This window comes from Eschscholzia californica, unplaced genomic scaffold (assembly GCF_041429995.1).
Source record: "Eschscholzia californica isolate CP2 unplaced genomic scaffold, dmEscCali1.0.p SCAF_6, whole genome shotgun sequence".
In the NCBI taxonomy this organism is placed as follows: Eukaryota; Viridiplantae; Streptophyta; class Magnoliopsida; order Ranunculales; family Papaveraceae; genus Eschscholzia; species Eschscholzia californica.
In genome coordinates this window covers 41,622,341-41,641,162 of record NW_028238483.1, presented here as the reverse complement: position 1 = coordinate 41,641,162, position 18,822 = coordinate 41,622,341, and the positions used below count along the sequence as shown (strand labels likewise).

Below are 18,822 nucleotides of genomic sequence, written 5' to 3'. Positions count from 1 at the left end.
TTCAATTTTCATAATGTCGAGGTCTGAAATGATCAGAAAATCGAACGGTAGAACTAGTGCCACCTAGCTACATTTTATTCCACAAATTATCTAAACGTGTTAAATAAATTTCAGGCCAATAAACAACACTCTTTTTTCCTTCATTAATTCATATACCATCTTTTTTTTCTGCTATGCTAAATAAAGTTAGGAAACCACATTTCTTTTCTCCTTTAAACAAACCAACAAAAAAACAGAGCAAGTGAAGAGGAAGAAGAAAATGAGCACTGAAAAATCAGAAATCCCTCATCTTATGACTCCATACAAGATGGGAAATTTCAATCTCTCTCACAGGTATGAAGATTTCTCTAAATTCTCATACTCCCAATTATAAAAGAGATGAAATTAAATTTCTTCAAAATTATCACCACTTGGGTTGTGAATTATGCTATTTGCTTTCTCCTAGTTTTGGGGAAGAACTAAAAAAGGGTACCAATTTATTTCATTTATTTGGTGGGCATAATAATCTTGAATTGAAGAAATTATTGAGATGAATTTATATGTACTTGTGCTAATGTTTCAATGGATTAACACTAAAACTTGTGTTTTTTTTTGCAATTATGATAATAAATGCAGAGTTGTTTTGGCACCATTAACTAGACAAAGATCTTACAAGAATATGCCCCAACCACATGCTATCTTGTATTATTCTCAAAGAACTACTAATGGAGGACTACTCATTGCTGAAGCTACTGGTGTTTCTGATACTGCACAAGGGTAAAAATGTCATTTTCTCATACACCGATATGATCCATTTGACTAATGTGGTCACAGTCACTTGACAAACTTAAGGGTACAACAAGTGACTATTGACGTCCTGTCCCGATTTGATAAGTGTATACTGTTTTCGAATTCGTTTTTCAGGTACCCAGACACACCTGGTATATGGACACAAGAGCAAGTAGAAGCTTGGAAACCTATAGTAGATGCTGTTCATGCCAAAGGCGGTGTCTTCTTCTGCCAAATTTGGCATGTAGGAAGGGTTTCGAACTATGGTAAGATCCAAATATCGTTTTTGTATTGCTTTCATACTACTTGTATATATGAATCTTGGTTACTTTCTCTTTTGGTGTTATTTGTGTTACAAATGTTTGCATATGCATTTATAGTGTTATTCTAACGTTGTCTTAAACAAATTATCGGTCACAGGTTATCAGCCCAATGGTCAAGCTCCAATCTCTTCTACGGACAAACCATTGAAGCCCCAACTTCGAGCCAATGGTGTTGATGTAGGAGAATACTCTCCTCCACGGCGGTTAAGGAAAGATGAAATCCGGCAAGTTGTCAATGACTTCAGAATTGCTGCAAGAAATGCAATAGAAGCTGGTATTTGTCTTTTACCCCCAAAACGTTTAGGTTTCTTATTTATATTACAAGTGCAATGCTTCTTTCCCTATAATTTTATTCAGAGTCTTACTTAGAAGCTGATTCAGCATAACCCACATCACATATTTTCTCTCTACTTATATGTTACATAAATCCTTTTTACACAAAGGTTTTGATGGAGTTGAGATTCATGGGGCTCATGGATACTTAATCGATCAATTCATGAAAGATCAAGTCAATGATCGAACAGATGAATATGGTGGCACCCTAGAAAACCGTTGTCGTTTCCCACTAGAAATAGTTGAAGCTGTCATAAATGAGATAGGAGCTGATAAAGTAGGCATACGTCTTTCTCCTTTCGCAAGTCACAACGAGTCAGGCGATTCAAACCCACAAGCACTAGGCATGTACATGGCTGAATCATTGAACAAATATGGAATTGTTTACTGCCATATGGTCGAACCGAGAATGAAAACTGCTAGTGAAGAATGTCAAACAAAGCAAAGTCTTTTACCCATGAGAAAAGCGTTCAAAGGAACATTCGTGGTTGCTGGAGGTTATAATCGAGAAGATGGCAATAAAGCAATAGCGTGTAATAATGCAGACCTTGTTGCTTATGGTCGATTATTCTTAGCAAACCCTGATTTGCCAAGGAGGTTCGAGCTTGATGCTCCTCTAAATAAGTACAACAGAGAGACATTTTACACTTCTGATCCTGTTCTTGGTTATACTGATTACCCATTCCTAGAATCTACTACTACTATATTAAATAGTTAATAAACTCATATCCTCGCTGCTAAAGCATCATTACTTTCGCGAAGAATTTACCCATATTACTCGCAAATTGGTATGCTCTCTTATTATGTATTAAGGATCATAAATTATGGTAATATTATAGTTCGTATTTCATTTTGCAGCAGTCTCATGATATGCTTCTATTTCTTCAGCTAATCTTCTCTTTAGTTCATTCAAATGTTCTAAATAACAGTTAATCGTCTCACTGCAAAAGTAACAATTTCTTCGTTTTGATTTTCCGTATGTTGATGAATTTTGGTGTGAATAGTATTTTCCCACCTTATTCTCATTCTTATTTTACATAGATGTCAATATTCTTTAGGCTCGGACTCTGTGCGAACTTTACATCTACATACAAATTTGTGTAAATCTTACTTCAAAAACAACAACTTACTAAAAACTGGTGATCTTTTTTGTTCGGCCATTTCTATCTTTATTATTGTGGAATTACAGAATAAAATCATCAAAAATGGTACGTCTAACCTTTTTAATATAATAAAAATTCTCTTGAGATGGTGTGTTCCCACTATTATTATCTTAGTGGGGGTTTTGTGTTTTCGATTTCTCCGATGTATGATCATTCAATGACACATTTTATATTGTATGTTTTTCTCTTATCTAATCAAAGTTTGTACTTAAAAAATAAACACATGAGCTTTTGTTAAAGTGGTGAACTTCTTTCAAGTAGATCCTAGGTTTAATACCTACTCCTCACAAGTAACAAGGATAAACAATCTCTTTGGAGGAGTGTTGTGGAATTTTTCGATACACATATAAAATAATAATACGTCGTATAGAAAAGTACTCTTAAAGACTGTTATAGTGACGTTATAAATAGGTTTTTGTTACATCCGTGCAATGGCGGGCAATGTAGTCGTGTTATGTAATTGAATGTTCAACAATATAAATTATTTAGCATACGATTACAAAGCTACGCTCAAACCTCGTTTTATAGTTGTGCTCGAAAAGTTAATGAAATACTTGGAAGAAAGCGACGCTGGCTTCAACTACTACACCATATATGTGTTCCTTCTCTTTTCTCTCCATACGTAGACTTCTCTGGTGAGGTATTCCTCGCATATTTCATTTATTATTGACATAGATGAAAATTTCAGAAATTAATTTCATGGAACAATTAATACTTGAGATTTCTATATGAATTAGTAATTTGGGATTTAATGAAATTGAGTATTTCATGTTTGAAACATGAAGAATATAATGGTTCTTTCCTTACATTACTTATAATGGAATTTCAAGATAAAGAAGGACCTTATTATCCACTAGCTATATAGTTTAAACATTTTAATACCTAAAAACACAAATAAAGACTCACCCTTTTAGGATCTGATAATCCACTTGCCATGTATTCTTAACATTTTAATGCCTAAAAAAATACAAATAAAGGCCTACCCTTTTGACAAGACCTATGAACTTTGTTCCTCACTATTCATTTTTTCTATTAAAATTAAGATATGACTAATCTTTATACCTTACATCACAGTTGCACCCATTGATTTGAAGTTGACAGTGAGAGGATCTCAATTAGGTTGATCTTAAATGACATATTTCAGAAGACTTTTATCACATTTAAGGTTTCCAAGGTTCCGACTCAATATCCACCTCTAAAGAGGAGTCTAATGTATCAAACTTTATCAATTATCGATATTGTTGATGTTTTCTTACACTCAGGTCTAAGTCTAACATGTACGAGATCTTGTTCTTAAGGAAAACTTCACGGGTCTTTCTTTCACCCAAAAATATGTACATAATTTTGTTTGTGCTGGAGGTTCTACGAGCTTTCTTTCACCCAAAAAAAAAAACCTTGACACTTACTAAACTTGAATACGTATCTAAAAATCCAGACACGCTAAAGTGATGTGTGACTATCAAATCCCCAACCCGTGAAGACGAGTCATCTTTACCTTTGATATCACCTGTAGCACCCGAGGCCTTGACAGTAGTTGATATTGTCCTACAAACCAAACATGGTGCTGGGACTCCAATAGCAATAATTACTAAACCATGCGAATTTCTCCATTTTAGAAAGAATTCAATTCTCAAAAAAGCATCTCCCCACCATCAATTCGAATAGATAGTCCCACAAACCTTTGCTAAGGAATATATATGTTCACCAAAACAATAATCCTACCTAATTATTTGTTATATTTCATTCGTACACATATATATTATTCCTAGTACTCTATCCAACAATACATTTAACTAATTTCTTAATACAAACTACTAGACAGATTGACCCAAACTAACTAGTAGTCTAGTACAGATTAACCCTGTTAAATCTACTCGATACCGTCATACTCGTGAGTATTAATTAAACACTCTTATGCAGAATTACTACCTCACTGAGATGCTAGAAGAACATGAAAAAATTGAACTACCCGATCTCTAGGAACTACTCGAACCCAGACCTAGAAGGCGAAATTAAGTTCAAGACAGCTTTTTTGAATAGTTGTTGTTTTGTAAGTTAGGAGGATGTCGACATATATGGCAACTCATGTCATGTCAAAATTTGGAAATATTAAACTCAGATTTTAAAAGGTGAAAGAGGGAAATGAAAAGCTGATTTCTAAAGATTAGTTTATATATGAAGTATAATAAAGAAAGATAAATGATGAACAAATCCAACTAAATCTAAGTTTCAGTCACAAAAACAAACAGGAAAGTATAAAGGGCACTAGCTAGAAAAGAATCAAATAGAGAAACTAACTAGTGAAAAAGGCACCAACCCAACATGGACAGTTCATTGGTTTATGGCAAACTTCACATGCAAGGCAATTTATAACCTGTTCCATTAAGTAGACAACAGCCCCTAACCAAAACCCTAATTCACTAATAAGCTAGCTAGTGTTAATCCATAAGTGTTTTGGCCGCTCAATAAAGGACTGACATCTCTATATTAGTATTAGTGTTGTTGGTTCAATGGTTCTTCATAGCTACAAATGGCATTCCTTCATTAGTTAATAGTTATGGGTGCTAGTAGTGTTAGAATGAGCACAAAAATTAAGAAAATTTATGGGGCCTTTTGGGTGCATGGGCAAGATTTTGGCATTGATGTGCAAATTTTTGGGTTAATTTTGGCCTCTTCTTTTCCTTTCTATTTTCTCATTTTCTGTGTAGGCATTAGTGGACCCTCAATAAAAGAGAGAGAATCAAACAAGAGAGACATGGTGAAGTGGGAAGTTGTAAGAGAAAAATACTACTAAATGTTTGGAAAAAATGGACTTACCACAGACCGAAACCTGATGTGACCGACTCTTGTTGGACGGCTTGTGTGGAGAGAGAGACGGCCCGTCCAATGGGAGCTGGCCGCATCGGCTTTTGGCTTGTGTTCGTCCCATTTTTTCGGGCCATTTAGCATAGTTGGCAGTAAGAACACCTAATAAAAGGTATTACTTTAGAAGGAGATGAGAATCACATGAGCTAAAGAGTATATATGAGACTCTAATGGTACTTGTCCAAAGAAGAACTAAGTAAGTTGTGAGAAGTTCTAGGCTTCTAGCTAGTGAGAAAAACAAGTGAGCAAACAACCTCGAAGCTAATTTAAACTAGTGGGAGGTTGTCTGCAAGGGAAGCAGGCAATTAGGATACCTAAACAATTAATCCACAATCAAATCACAAAAAAGAAACCCTCCATCTCCAAAACAAACAAAAATAAGAAAAAGAAAAGTACCTAGTGATTTGGATTCTTTGAAAGCATTCTATAAGGAAGAAAAATTGAAAGAAATAATGGCAAGAGGAAAGGTGCAGCTGAAGAGGATAGAGAACCCAGTTCACAGACAGGTGACGTTTTGTAAGCGACGATCCGGGTTACTCAAGAAAGCTAATGAGTTGTCTGTCCTCTGTGATGCTGATGTCGGTGTTATCGTCTTCTCCACCCATGGCAAGCTTTATGAGCTTTCAACTAAAGGGTACACTATAGCTCTCTCTCTATCTCTATACCATATGATCATTGATGGTGACATATTCTCGATCGACCCTAGAAAAGCTTTATGATGAGCTAGGGTTATTTCTTTTCTACTGTAGAGAGATCAGAGTTCGAATCTTACTGTTAAAAAATAATTTATGATTATAGTTAGATTGATGTAACTTGATTTAGTAGTGTTGAATATGCAAATAAATTAGGAGCATGAAAGAAATGAGTGAGAGGTACATGGAGACATCACAAGGAGCTAAAATTGCAGAAGCATCTGAACCCAAAATAAGTCTGGTATGTAATTATAAACCCTAAATTAAATTAATTAATACATCTTGATTTGTTACAATTAATAATCATACTAAGATAATTTCTAGGATAATAAACTAACTAAGAAAGATGATCTTAATTTGATTGTTATTTACTATTTATATTCTGATAATACTAGGAACCATATGAACATAGTATTGCCAGCAGTCATATTATGCTAAAAGAAGCACTTCTTTATTTCTAATTTAAAAGGCTGAGATGATCAATTTCTTCTACAAGAACATGTGAAAAAACTTATCTTTTCTTTTTTTTTTCAAATGAAGGGATTATATATTGAATTTGAGCGCGTAGGAAAGACGAAAATTAAAATTAGTACAAGTAGTTCAAATAGAGATTCTCAAAATATCTAGTTGAATGGTTGGATTGATCGACACTATAACTCTACCGTGTTATCATTTGTTTCAGAAAGAGCGGATTCTTTCTACCTATACGCACCACCAGGGCCGTGCCTGAGAATCCGGGGGCCCGGTGCCAAATTTTTTAGTTGGCCCCCTTGTATAAGCAAACGTAAAATCTAAATTTTTTTACGCATTCGGTTGTTTTTGTGTATGTCAAGGTTGTGGCTAACTTTTTCATCTCACACATTAAATTATAGTTTAGTTATGAATGATAATGAGAGTTTGGATAGAGATTCATATGATAGAAAGAATGAGAAATTTTAGAGAGGAGAAAAAAAATAAGGATTAAAAAGAAAGTTATGTGTCAAAGAACAAATTGCGTTGCGATAAAAATTATAGAAATATCATGTCGCAAGAGAGACTGAGAGAAAGGAGATTTGTGATAGTTAGAGAATAGTTTTGTTGTCCTTATTGGCTTTGGGATGAAAATACTATATATTATACCATTTTTTTTTTTGTTGACATGCACTTGAATCATTGACCATTAACGTTTCAATGTGACCTCTTCCAAAAAAAATTAAGAGAAAGTGCTACCGGTAGCACTCGAACCCAAGACTTTTAGCCCAGGAGATGAACAGTGCACCAGCTGAGCTACTTCACGACTCATGCTAATCCTATAACCTTCCCGGTTTAATAGGGTTAATAAATGGCCAAAAACTTAAAAATTACCCTTTGTGGTGGGGGGCCTGTGCGGGCGCACGGCCCGCACCCCCCCACTGCACGTCCCTGCGCACCACCATCTAAGTATATCATGTGTCTCTTTTTTCACATCCAATATAAGTTTAATTTGAAACATGAGCACCATATGTTTTATAGTTGTTTGATTTGTGTGTTTTGCTTCAAGATTAATTTTAACCTTAAACTACTGTTAGGTTCTTTACTTCTTAAGACCTAACAAATTTGTATATGTATTTAGGGATTATAGTCTAGTTAAAGAGAGAAGGATGAATATTTTGGTTAGTGAAGAAATTTCTATCAATTTGAAGAAATAATAGTTAAGTAAAAGTAGCATGTCAACTATAGAAAAAAAAAATGTAAGTATTTGAAATCATGCAGGAATTAGAGGAGGAGATCGCTACAACAAGGCACGAAATTCAACTTCTTCAGAAAGGTCTTGGGTAAAAATGAAAAATCAAATTACTCCTAGCTTTGAATTACATTTCCTAGCTCCTAATGATGGACGCCCGTTAATCCAACAAAATATTTTTGTCTAATGAACACTTGTGGTTAATGATATTGCACAGATATATTTTCGGAGGGGGAGCTGGAAATATGAATTTGGTTGAATTAGATGCATTAGAAAAACATCTTGAGCTTTGGTTACGTAATATCCGCACAACCAAGGTATATATATAATCGATCTCTCTTCCTTCCAAAATATAAATAGTGCTTATATAGTATTATACCAAAAGAAATTATTTACACTTTGATTACAGATGCAGATTATGTTTGAAGAGATTCAAGTGTTGAAGAATAAGGTCAGAACTTATATTTAATTTGCTCTCTCTCTCTCTCACACACACACATTAGGTTTTTGGGTATTTTATCAAGCAATGACTTGTGTGTCTACTTTCTTTAGATTATACTAATTAGTTTGAGTTAATCATCGATTAGACTAGTCTCTGTCAATTACCTCGCTTGTAATATAAAGATATTCCGGAAATGCCCAAGGGTGGCTTGGTTCCATGTATTTTGGAGTTGAGATTATTTTTCGGCATAAATACTCAAGTCCGTACTAATTTTTCGGCATATACATCCCCTACATAAATGTATTATTATTGTGCAGATAGAGGAGCAAAATGGATTATTTGACATAGCTCCACTTATGACTGGATTTCCCTATCAACTAACATTACCAAATGATATATACATGTTTTAAGAGTGAGGGGTCATTCAAAAATCAATGACCCTTACAATCACTCTCACTACTAAACCTAGAGTGTGCTTGTGTGTTTTCTTTTCTACTCCTATTTTAATATGGTTGCTTGAACTTTGTCAATGTGTGCTTGATAGTTGAAACTTATTATGTAATGTGTGATGGATTAAGTATAAAACTTTATATTATGTTAAGAAACTATATATTGTGTATAGTTTGCTCTATTTTACACTCATGTATATATATTAGCAACTGGTTTAACATAATAAATGAATATCCCGAAAAATTCATTACAAAAGATATCTTAATTACAAGAACTAGCTCATATATATAATCCCTTACACTAGGTGTGGTTTGTGGAGGCATATATGTTTTTACGCCAATCAATTCAGAAGGTTTACACTGACCGACTCACTTTCTTTTATCAGATTCTCAATTTCGAGTTGTCTCTCAGTTTATTTTTCGTCAGTTAACTTTAATTTATAATTTTCTAGTTTTGTACTACATGTTTTTCTCTATACTCTCCCCTACTCTTTCTTTTTTCTCCTCCTCTCCCACTCTCTATTGCTCCCCATAAATCTTGTCTACAAAAGTGGGTGCCCATATCATTTATCTTTATGGCGGGCTTCAATTCATCGAGGCAGTTGTCCCCCAAGTATTTAATTGGTCCCACCCATGACCCAACTTCTAACCCAGTAAATATCCTCACCGAAAACGTCTCAACAACCTAAATTCCCCGAATTACGAGGACGTTGAAAATTCCTTTCTTATAGTCAAATGTCAACGGTAGATTACAGCTCAGCTAATTCAATACAGTGGGCCCATCTAGTCCGTCGATTATTAAATCCTGACCGCTGAATGTAATCCCTTTAATCTGGTGAGCTAGGATAGTTAAATTAGGGTCCCATTCTGAATAGAAACCTTCAATAAATGAAGACCATATGGTTTCTGAGATAAACATTTATGATGGAGGGAGGAGTTGGAGAAACCCTATTTATTGTGTTCATCAAAATCTTGAGTTCTAAAGAGGAAAGTTTATAATCGAAATAATTATGTCTACTTCACAAATTTTAATGTTTTCTTTTTTATGCAAAGAAATTTTAATGCTTATGGCCATATGATAAAATATTAATTTCTTTCACTAGCTCATGTCTCGGCCATCCCCACCTAAAGTTACCAATTTCTAACTGTTTTCGGAGACTGAATTATTAATTCTAATACTACCATTTTTAAGCACAATGAGGCTATCACTTAGTAAAGTTCACTAACTAGAAAATGGTCGTCTCAAACTTATTCGCTTCGTAAATAATAAGGTTGAAAATGATGTGGAGTTGTCCTCATAGTTGTAAGAAATTCATGATAGATAAATGGATTTTATTTACCTAGTGTAGGTCATTTGTAATAAACGTGAAATTATAAGATACTACATAAAATAGAGCAAAAAAAAAGAACGATTGAACTTAACAATATTTCTTTTTTATTTATTTATTCTACTAAGCTATTGGGGTCATGATGATCTGAAAATCTATTTCAACACAAAAATATATCTTTTATCATCTTGTTCTTTTTTTATTGTTTTGTCTGAATTCAATGATTATACAACTCATTCTAAAATTTTAATATTGCAGCTCTAGCTAATTTTCAAGAATATATAACCTAATTATTATACATCATTCATTTGAAAGTGAAGTTGTACTTAGAATTAAAAACCTCTAGTACTTGTATTATTCTTAACTTTCTTTGGGACATCTATGGAGTTGTCTATGGGGAGTATATATTTAGGGTCCCATGGCAACAAGGCTCCTAGTTAGTTTGAACTTTAAATTTAGGTCTCAAGTGACTATTGAATCATTTTGACTGCTCAGAAACGATTGCAAGCGAAAGTCCCTAATTTTATTAAATTGTATTTTACAAATCTTGCTTAAGTTAATAAAAATGAAGGCTGGGAATTTAGCCCGAGAGCCCGAAACTCGGCTCGGGACGCCCGAGTCCAATAGGAAAAAGCCCACCCGAAGCCCGACATAGATAGTGCCCGCCCGACTCGCCTCTGGATAATGCGCGGGCATGGGTTCCATCCAGGAAAACCCCACCCGAGCCACAAATCCAATCGTTAAGTCCAGCCCGTATAACCCGACTTATACAAGTCGTCAGTCGTCAGATTAGGAGATTATCACTCAGCCGTTAGATTAAGTGTATGTTAGGGTTTCTTATAAAAGCCTCTTTATAATACACAAAAAGAAAAAAATATCTTCATTTCTATATCTCAAAAATTCTAGCTAGATGTACATACAGTTAGGTCTGTAAATCTTTTATAGACGATGACATACCAATGTTGGCTTGTGATTTTTGTGTGAGATTTCATCGGTACTGAAAATGAGCTATAAAAGTCTAAGGAAAACATTTCTGTCAAATAAAGTTGTATTCCTACAAACTTCACACATATCACCTGTTTCTATGAACTTTTTTTTTTAAAGAACGTTTGTTTCTGTCTACTATGCCATTGGTAAAATGAGTTCTTCTAGAAATCATCTCCAAGTTGATGGTTTTATCCAAATACTTGGATATTTCCTATGGGTAGGAGTAATTTTTATTGACTGTTTAGCAGTTAGTTGGTGGTAGTTAGAAGATTATTGAAAGAAATTGACTTCCTAGCTAGGTTCAATTCACAGAGTTGCTTCCTCTTTTATTACCAACTTTCAATGTGGGTACAGAAAACTCATCACAATAGAAGGGCTCTTTTGTAATGTTACATATTAGAGTCAAAAACTGCCAATTCTGTTGGTAGTGTATCTATTCCAAAATTTCGGATGTCCTCAGTTCGATTCACAGCTATACGAACATATTCCATCTTCTCATATATCAAATGCCAATGAATGTAAGTGTAACCATGTTTTTTTTTAACGATCAGTGTGCCTCATATGTACCTCTTAACAAAAAAAAAAAAAAAAGTGTGCCTCATATGTACATCATGTTGTTCTAAAAAATGTTAAATATTAGAATGACCCAAAACTTATATGGCATTTCATGTGGAGTAGTTTTTTTTTCTCATCGTCATTTGACTCTTCTAGGATCTTTTGAAGTACGCAAAATCAATTTTGAAACAACCAATAATAACAAACATTGTGTAGTCTGAATTGAGTCAACTCAGACTTCAAGTTAGATTTCAGATCTAACTTAGAAAAAGAAACACATAGCTACCTCAATCTTTTTTCATTTACCACCCTAGGGCCTAGGTTTAATATGTTTCAACAGACCCCAACTCAGTGGGCGTGTCACAATGAGAATGGACAACCAAGGCAACAACAAGGTAAAAAATGGAAAAGTAGTACTCCCTCCGTCTCAAAAAGAATGACCTATTTTGAAAACCCAACTTATTAAGGGAACATCATTAATTGGTGTTTGACTTTCAAAAATAACATGGTTTTTCCAATTGTATCCTCGTTAACTATTATAATTTACAATGAAAAAGTTGAACTTACCTTTAAATAAAGTTGTCATTAAATTTATAGTAGTGGGTATTATTGGAAATAGCGAAAAATTTCTTTCTTTATTTTTAGAAATAGGACATTAAAATGGGACAAACCAAAATAGAAATTAGGTCATTCTTTTTGGGACTGAGGGAGTACTACTATTCTGCAATAAAAACAGATGAAAAACAACATTAATGGTCATTGATTTACCCACCACCGCCCCATTGCATGTCTATTTATCTCTTTCCCACAGTCTCCAATCTCCTTCACTACACTCTCTCTCTCAATCTTTCTCTCTCTCTAGTCTGGAACAACAATAGTAGTAGTACTAGTAGTAGGCTAGTAGCAATGGGTAAGTTGCAGAAGTTATTTCCACAAGTATTGATATGTATATTGTTGTTAGCTCAATATGTAGGAATATTATTTGTGTTGAGTCAAGATGATGTTGGTGTTGGAGAAGAAGCTGGGAGTAGAAATAGAGAACTGGTTCCAGCTATGTTCATATTTGGAGATTCACTCATTGATAATGGAAATAACAATAACTTAGCTTCTCTAGCTAAAGCCAATTATTTCCCTTATGGTATTGATTTTCAAGGTGGTTCCTCTGGTAGATTCACTAATGGTCTCACCATGGTTGATGTTATTGGTATGTATAGTGTATACTTTCTCTCTCTATTATACTCACATTTCCATTCTTCTTCTTTCACTTGATCTCTCTGCGTTTTACATTTTTCCTGCTCTGATACTCTAGTTTCTTTTAAACACAATAAGACATATTAGTCTGTTGTTTATATTTGAGCAACTTTTTTGGTTTCTTGTTAAACAACTCCTCATTTTCTCATATTATCTAAAAGCCCTCCTCCTTAATGGTCTTCTAAAATCCTAAACAACTCAACAATTTAGTCCACCCGTTGAACAAGTCAGTGTTTTTTTTAATTGTCAGCGTGCCTTGCACCCTTGACCTCTAAAGAGGAAGATCAAATTTATTTACCACCCCAAGTCCCCAACCAAGGGTTGTTGGCTAAACAAATCTGTGTTTAAGATAGTTTGACCAAGAATAGGGTTGTTGGCTGAAGTTAAACAATTTCAAGACCAATGTTCAAAATGGATGACTCGGATCTGGATTTGTCTACCTATTGGGTTGAATTGTTGAGCTTTGTAACCATTTCTTGAAATGATAAATGTCTTACTAGCCTAGTAGGGTATAGGTAACTGTGGGGTCCCATTCGAAAGAAAAAGGGGTGTATATTCAAGAATGGAAATAGTATAGGGATGTGATATTTGAAGATGTTAATTTGTTTGTGTTGTTTGAAATTGCAGCTCAGGAATTGGGGTTGCCATTGATTCCACCCAACTCACAAGTTTCAGGTGATCAAGTACTTCACGGGGTCAATTATGCATCGGCCGCTGCCGGAATACTTGATATCACTGGTAGAAATTTTGTAAGTTGCTTCACCTTCCAATTAGATTTGGATATTATCTCAACTAAATAAGAAATTAAGAACATAAAGTAGATCTGACTTAGGTGGTGTTCGATCATTTTTTTACTCCTTTGACTTGTTTGACCTCTTCTGAATCGTCTTAAACAAATACTAGATCTGAAACTAAAATCAACTCAATTTAGTTATTCAGACAAATCGAACATTACGACTCTGAAAACATAAACACTTTGAAATGTAACTCGAGTCAATGTATACACCCTGAGTTAGATTTTAAATCTAACTTAGAAATAACACAGATCTAAAAACTAAAATCAAGTATTCAACTTAATTAGTCTAATTAACAAGAAGTCTAATTTTGTTACGATCTCATAAATGTTGTTGATCAGGTTGGGCGTATACCGTTAGATCAACAAATTGGTAACTTCAAAACGACATTGGATCAAATAACAGACAATCTTGGAGCAGATGATGTTGCAAATTCGATAAGAAAATGCTTATTTTACGTGGGAATGGGTAGCAACGATTATCTAAACAATTACATCCTCCCTAATTACAACACTCGCAATCAGTACAATCCTTTACAATATGCTAACCTCTTGGCCCAACAATATACTCGTCAACTCACTGTAAGTATTTAACCTTTAATTTGTTTCCTCGTCTTTCTCTTGTGATACGTACAGCAAAATTCGAACTTTAGTTTCTGCAGTAGGCAGACACTTATATACTAGGGCAACATTGACAATGGAACAATTGTATGCCCTCAGATCTATTAGATAAGTGGATATGAGGGTGTTCAATCTTATTATCTCCATGACTACATCGCCCTTGACGTTAAAGTAACTAATGTCAATATCCTCTATTAGAATAGTAACAAAGTTTTTACCCTTTGTTTTTGTAGACCTTGTATAATCTTGGAGCCCGAAAATTTATCATAGCGGGGATAGGGTCATTGGCATGTATTCCAAGTTTACTTGCACAAAGTCCTAACGGTCGTTGTTCAGACACTGTCGATCAACTAATCATTCCCTTCAACAACAATGTGAAATCGATGATTAACAAATTCAACACTGATCTTCCTGGTGCTAAATTCGTTTACATCGACATTTTTCGTATGTTTAAAGAAATTCTTGGCAATCCTAGAGCATATGGTAAGTACTTCATAACTTCACTAATTTTTGGAACCTTTTGATGGGTATTTTTGGAGTCTAACCATTTTCGACGATTTCTGGATATAGGATTTAGCGAGGTGGATCGAGGTTGTTGCGGGATAGGGCGAAATCGAGGACAAATAACTTGTCTGCCATTCCAAATGCCATGTTTGAATAGGAAGGATTATGTGTTTTGGGATGCTTTTCACCCAACAGAAGGAGTGAATATAATTCTTGGAAGACAAGCCTTCAATGGTAATAACAATTATGTTTACCCCATGAACATTCAGCAACTTGCAGCTCTTGATATTTAACCACCATCTGCAAATTTAAACCACCTTCTTCATCACATGTTCTTTCTCTAAATCTATATATTTATATATATCACTAAATGAAAACTCGATCAATGAGAGTTGTACTAGTGTTTACTTCTATTTTTATTGGATTTTGTGGTGATGATTTAGTAGTACTACTTGTTGTTGATGAATGATGAGATGTTAAATGTACCCTTGTTTGGCTACTGTATTGTTTACTCCTTAAATTGATTTGACTGATTACGATATTTCGAGGCTAAAAAGGAAAAAATGCATGAAAAATGGGTGTCTCTACGTCGGTGGATATTGCAAGTTTGAACCTTACAATCTGCTCATGTAATTCTTGAACGTAAAAATGTTTCATTAACGTTCATCAAAGCATGGAATCAGGTGCCTTATACTTGTGGTTATGCACCAACCCTCCGTTTATGTCGTTTAAAATGTGGTTTTGAAGTGCTAGAGCGGACCATTAGCAAAACCTTGAGCTTTACATATTATAAGTGCTCTCTGTTCACACGTTACACTTTCCAAAAAAAAATTCCCGACATGAATTGATGAAAAGATGAATCAACAATCACAACTCAAGGTTGATCAAGATCATCCCTATAATTAAAGAACAATCCAACATTTGTGTTTGAACAATAATCTTAGTTTCTGACCTGTTACTAATTTACTATTATAAATGTGACAAGCATGGTGCTTTGAGTTCTGCTCAAAATAAGAAAAATTAAACCGATGCGCTTTTTTTTTAACTCCGTTTACTATGATTTCAGTCTATGTACTATCCTTCCCCTTTCGGCCTACACGCCAACGTAATATGAGAGTTTGTTTAGCCAGAATAGGGGTCGAAAATGAAGCCCAAAGGTATCCAAGCACGACCTGATTTCTACCCCTAATACGCATATTATATTCGTCTCAGGATGCTTTGTCGAAGGTACCCACAGCCACAGGTACTCGAACCGGACCGATGTCCTAAGGCCTTTGGAGGCTATCACTAAACCCCCCGACATAATCCAACTGGGCCAGCCACACTACAAGTTGGGATCGAGAAGGAAAGAAAGAGACGCTTCCATTTTCTTCCAAAATAAAACCATCAGCTTCCTTCGTCCAGATTTGTAAATAACAAGAGTTAGAGAGAGAGAAAGTTTTCCGTGAAAAACTGATGGCGAGGAGAGCGGATGATGAATATGATTACCTGTTCAAGATCGTATTAATCGGTGACTCAGGGGTTGGTAAATCCAATCTTCTCTCCCGATTCACTCGTAATGAGTTCTGTTTGGAATCTAAATCAACCATCGGCGTTGAATTCGCTACTCGTACCCTTCAGGTCCGTCTACCCCCCTTTCTCTCTCACTACCTTCTCTATCTTAAGGTTCCCTCATTTCGTTCTTACTTTGATCCGTTTACTTAGATCTGTTCTGAAAATTATGTTATCCCCCTTAAAGATCTAGATCCATTTCTATAAGTGAAATCGTGCCTGAATAATTGAGTTGATTTCCTTATTATTTAACTTTTTTTGCTATAGTTATTTGATCTGATCTTATTATCTTATAGGTGGAAATGAAAACCCTAGCGTTCTTCTAACCCTATATTGTTTCGATCTTATTGGAAAACCTAATTGAGTTGGTTTATATATCTCCCATTCATTACACAATATCCACTTTTGCTATGTTTATTATATGAATTTGATGGGGTTTTTTTTCAATCCGTATGACCCGTGTACTTTGTTGGGAGGTTGATGTGCAGTAGTCTGTGGTTTGGATGTCATTTTGGTAGTTTCATGGTTGTGAATATATGATCTAGGCTAGGATCATGGTGGATGGTCTTGGCCCTTGGGACTCCCTCGCCCTAACCCAAAAGCTAGCTCAAAGGGTGAGTACTTTCCCCATAAGTGACCGACTTCGCCTTTCACAACCAATGTGAGATTATCCCAACAATTCAATCAACCTACTTTCTTTATGTGAATGTCCACTTTAGATGGTCCTGACCCGAGGAATGAAATTTCGATTTCAGTGGAAATTTCGGTAGAAATGGAAATATTTCGGTCATTTCGATGGGAAAATTTCAAAATTTATTTCCTTGACAAGACATTGTTGAGGGGAACTTGGTTAAATTTCAGTTTCCATGGGAATTTCGTCAGGCATGGAAATCGAAATATTTCGGTTATTTCGACCATAATATTTCGAAATTTAATTCCTTGGTTCTGACTAACAAATCGACGGGGTGGAAAGTTTTTTAATGTAGTTCCCATCCCAAGTTTCAAACCTTTTTATTTAGATGTTTCGATGGGTTGAAAAACCTATTTGAAAAGTTACGACCCAAGATGGATATGTTTAGAAAAACAGCAACCAAAACCAGCAATAAAGATTTCACTATGGTTATCCTAGCTGTGTTCTGAGTTTCTATAATGGTCTCTTAGTATCTTCCACTGAAAATTTTCATTTTGGGTTGTCTTAAGATATACGTGCTGAACTAAACGATATGTTTTTCCATGTTCCTTTTAGGTTGAGAACAAGACGATAAAAGCACAAATATGGGACACAGCAGGACAAGAGCGATACAGAGCTATCACCAGTGCCTATTACAGAGGTGCAGTGGGAGCTCTTCTAGTGTATGACGTGACAAAACAGACAACATTTGAGAATGTTAGTCGTTGGCTCAAGGAGTTACGAGACCATGCTGACTCCAACATTGTCATAATGCTAATCGGGAACAAAACTGATCTTCAACATCTCCGAGCTGTGGCAACAGAAGATGCTCAAAGCTTTGCCGAGAAAGAAGGTTTATCATTCATTGAGACTTCCGCTCTAGAAGCAATAAATGTCGAAAAAGCTTTTCAGACAAACTTAGGCGAGATATATCGGATAACTAGTAAGAAACAACTTGCTTCAGAGGAGTCTGCACCTTCCAGTATAAAAGAAGGTAAAACAATTGATGTCGGTGGATCTGACCCTAACACAAAGAAATCATGTTGCTCGACATCGTAAAGTTAGTCTTTCGTTTTTATCGTTCTTGGGGGATGGTACTGTTCCAAGTTTTTCAGTTCCTATCTGTTTCCTCTGTTCTTTCAGGATCTAATTGAGCCCTTTCATGGGTTTTCCACTGTTCCTTGCCTGATTTTATATGTCTGTCCATGTTGCTACAAATAGATAAAAACAATTCAGATTTCAAAGATGACAATGTTATGTGAATTTATTTATTCATTTATTTTGTTTTCTTGAGCACGGTGTTTCTTATAGAAACCCTGAGTTCTTGGTCTGTGACCATGTTTGATTTTTAATCACTAAATGATAAATGCCCTGAAAATTAGGTCGAAAATAGGCTGAATGGTAATGTCCCGGGCTCCAATTGGGCCGGCTGACCCGTTGTTGGCCCAATTTTCGGGCCATTTAGCAGTTCTCTTTTAATAATTTTCCATTTAGACATAAAAAAAAGTGAACACATGATTTCTAACTCCCAGGTATCTCTTTCAACAAAAAGAAAGCTCCCGGGTAATCTTCCATATTTCGTGATGAACAGACATAGCACCGGCGAAGGGAAACCCCGTTCGCCGGAGTTTAGAGAGGGAGAGGAGAGAGAATTTAAAAAAAAATATATTTTTTTTAGAGACAGAGAAGAGAGAGAAAACATGCGGAGAGAAAAGAAATGGAAGAGAGAGTAACGGTGTTATAATGGAAGGGGGTCAAATTGGTATTTCTCGTAAAGTAGAGGGCCAGGCGGGAAGCTGGTCACAAAGTAGGGGGCCATTAGGGA

General features: G+C 35.2%; 4 protein-coding genes across 4 annotated transcripts; all 4 read left to right on the top strand.

Annotated features, from left to right (window-relative positions):
• Positions 1–150: 150 nt before the first annotated feature.
• LOC147535039 (putative 12-oxophytodienoate reductase 11) lies at positions 151–2,274 on the top strand. Its single transcript, XM_086647662.1, has 5 exons — positions 151–333; positions 616–756; positions 904–1,034; positions 1,189–1,365; positions 1,535–2,274. Exons 1-5 carry the CDS (start codon positions 260–262, stop codon positions 2,140–2,142), a joined length of 1,131 nt encoding a protein of 376 aa, XP_086503788.1. The 5' UTR covers positions 151–259; the 3' UTR covers positions 2,143–2,274.
• Positions 2,275–5,588: 3,314 nt separating this feature from the next.
• Positions 5,589–8,907, top strand: LOC147535038 (agamous-like MADS-box protein AGL12). Its single transcript, XM_086647671.1, has 6 exons — positions 5,589–6,086; positions 6,301–6,385; positions 7,876–7,937; positions 8,064–8,163; positions 8,256–8,297; positions 8,606–8,907. Exons 1-6 carry the CDS (start codon positions 5,905–5,907, stop codon positions 8,696–8,698), a joined length of 564 nt encoding a protein of 187 aa, XP_086503797.1. The 5' UTR covers positions 5,589–5,904; the 3' UTR covers positions 8,699–8,907.
• A 3,067-nt stretch (positions 8,908–11,974) lies between these two features.
• LOC147535037 (GDSL esterase/lipase At1g71691-like) lies at positions 11,975–15,275 on the top strand. Its single transcript, XM_086649292.1, has 6 exons — positions 11,975–12,020; positions 12,319–12,811; positions 13,486–13,607; positions 13,994–14,233; positions 14,506–14,755; positions 14,843–15,275. The coding sequence occupies exons 2-6, from the start codon at positions 12,394–12,396 to the stop codon at positions 15,067–15,069; spliced, it is 1,257 nt and encodes a 418-aa protein (XP_086505418.1). The 5' UTR covers positions 11,975–12,020; positions 12,319–12,393; the 3' UTR covers positions 15,070–15,275.
• A 641-nt stretch (positions 15,276–15,916) lies between these two features.
• Positions 15,917–18,272, top strand: LOC147535036 (ras-related protein RABA2a-like). The gene is made up of 2 exons (XM_086648428.1): positions 15,917–16,396; positions 17,574–18,272. The coding sequence occupies exons 1-2, from the start codon at positions 16,232–16,234 to the stop codon at positions 18,054–18,056; spliced, it is 648 nt and encodes a 215-aa protein (XP_086504554.1). The 5' UTR covers positions 15,917–16,231; the 3' UTR covers positions 18,057–18,272.
• The last annotated feature ends 550 nt before the right edge of the window (positions 18,273–18,822 follow it).

Bases quoted from the DNA above. Each gene is read 5' to 3' on its own strand.
- LOC147535039 (XM_086647662.1), top strand. From the start codon at position 260: ATGAGCACTGAAAAATCAGAAATCCCTCATCTTATGACTCCATACAAG. The intron at 1,035-1,188 runs GTAAGATCCAAA...TATCGGTCACAG, and splicing joins AGGAAGGGTTTCGAACTATG to GTTATCAGCCCAATGGTCAA. The intron at 1,366-1,534 runs GTATTTGTCTTT...TTTTACACAAAG, and splicing joins AAGAAATGCAATAGAAGCTG to GTTTTGATGGAGTTGAGATT.
- LOC147535038 (XM_086647671.1), top strand. From the start codon at position 5,905: ATGGCAAGAGGAAAGGTGCAGCTGAAGAGGATAGAGAACCCAGTTCAC. The intron at 6,087-6,300 runs GTACACTATAGC...CAAATAAATTAG, and splicing joins TATGAGCTTTCAACTAAAGG to GAGCATGAAAGAAATGAGTG. The intron at 7,938-8,063 runs GTAAAAATGAAA...GATATTGCACAG, and splicing joins CTTCTTCAGAAAGGTCTTGG to ATATATTTTCGGAGGGGGAG.
- LOC147535037 (XM_086649292.1), top strand. From the start codon at position 12,394: ATGTCTATTTATCTCTTTCCCACAGTCTCCAATCTCCTTCACTACACT. The intron at 13,608-13,993 runs GTAAGTTGCTTC...GTTGTTGATCAG, and splicing joins ATATCACTGGTAGAAATTTT to GTTGGGCGTATACCGTTAGA. The intron at 14,756-14,842 runs GTAAGTACTTCA...TTCTGGATATAG, and splicing joins TGGCAATCCTAGAGCATATG to GATTTAGCGAGGTGGATCGA.
- LOC147535036 (XM_086648428.1), top strand. From the start codon at position 16,232: ATGGCGAGGAGAGCGGATGATGAATATGATTACCTGTTCAAGATCGTA. The intron at 16,397-17,573 runs GTCCGTCTACCC...TGTTCCTTTTAG, and splicing joins TCGCTACTCGTACCCTTCAG to GTTGAGAACAAGACGATAAA.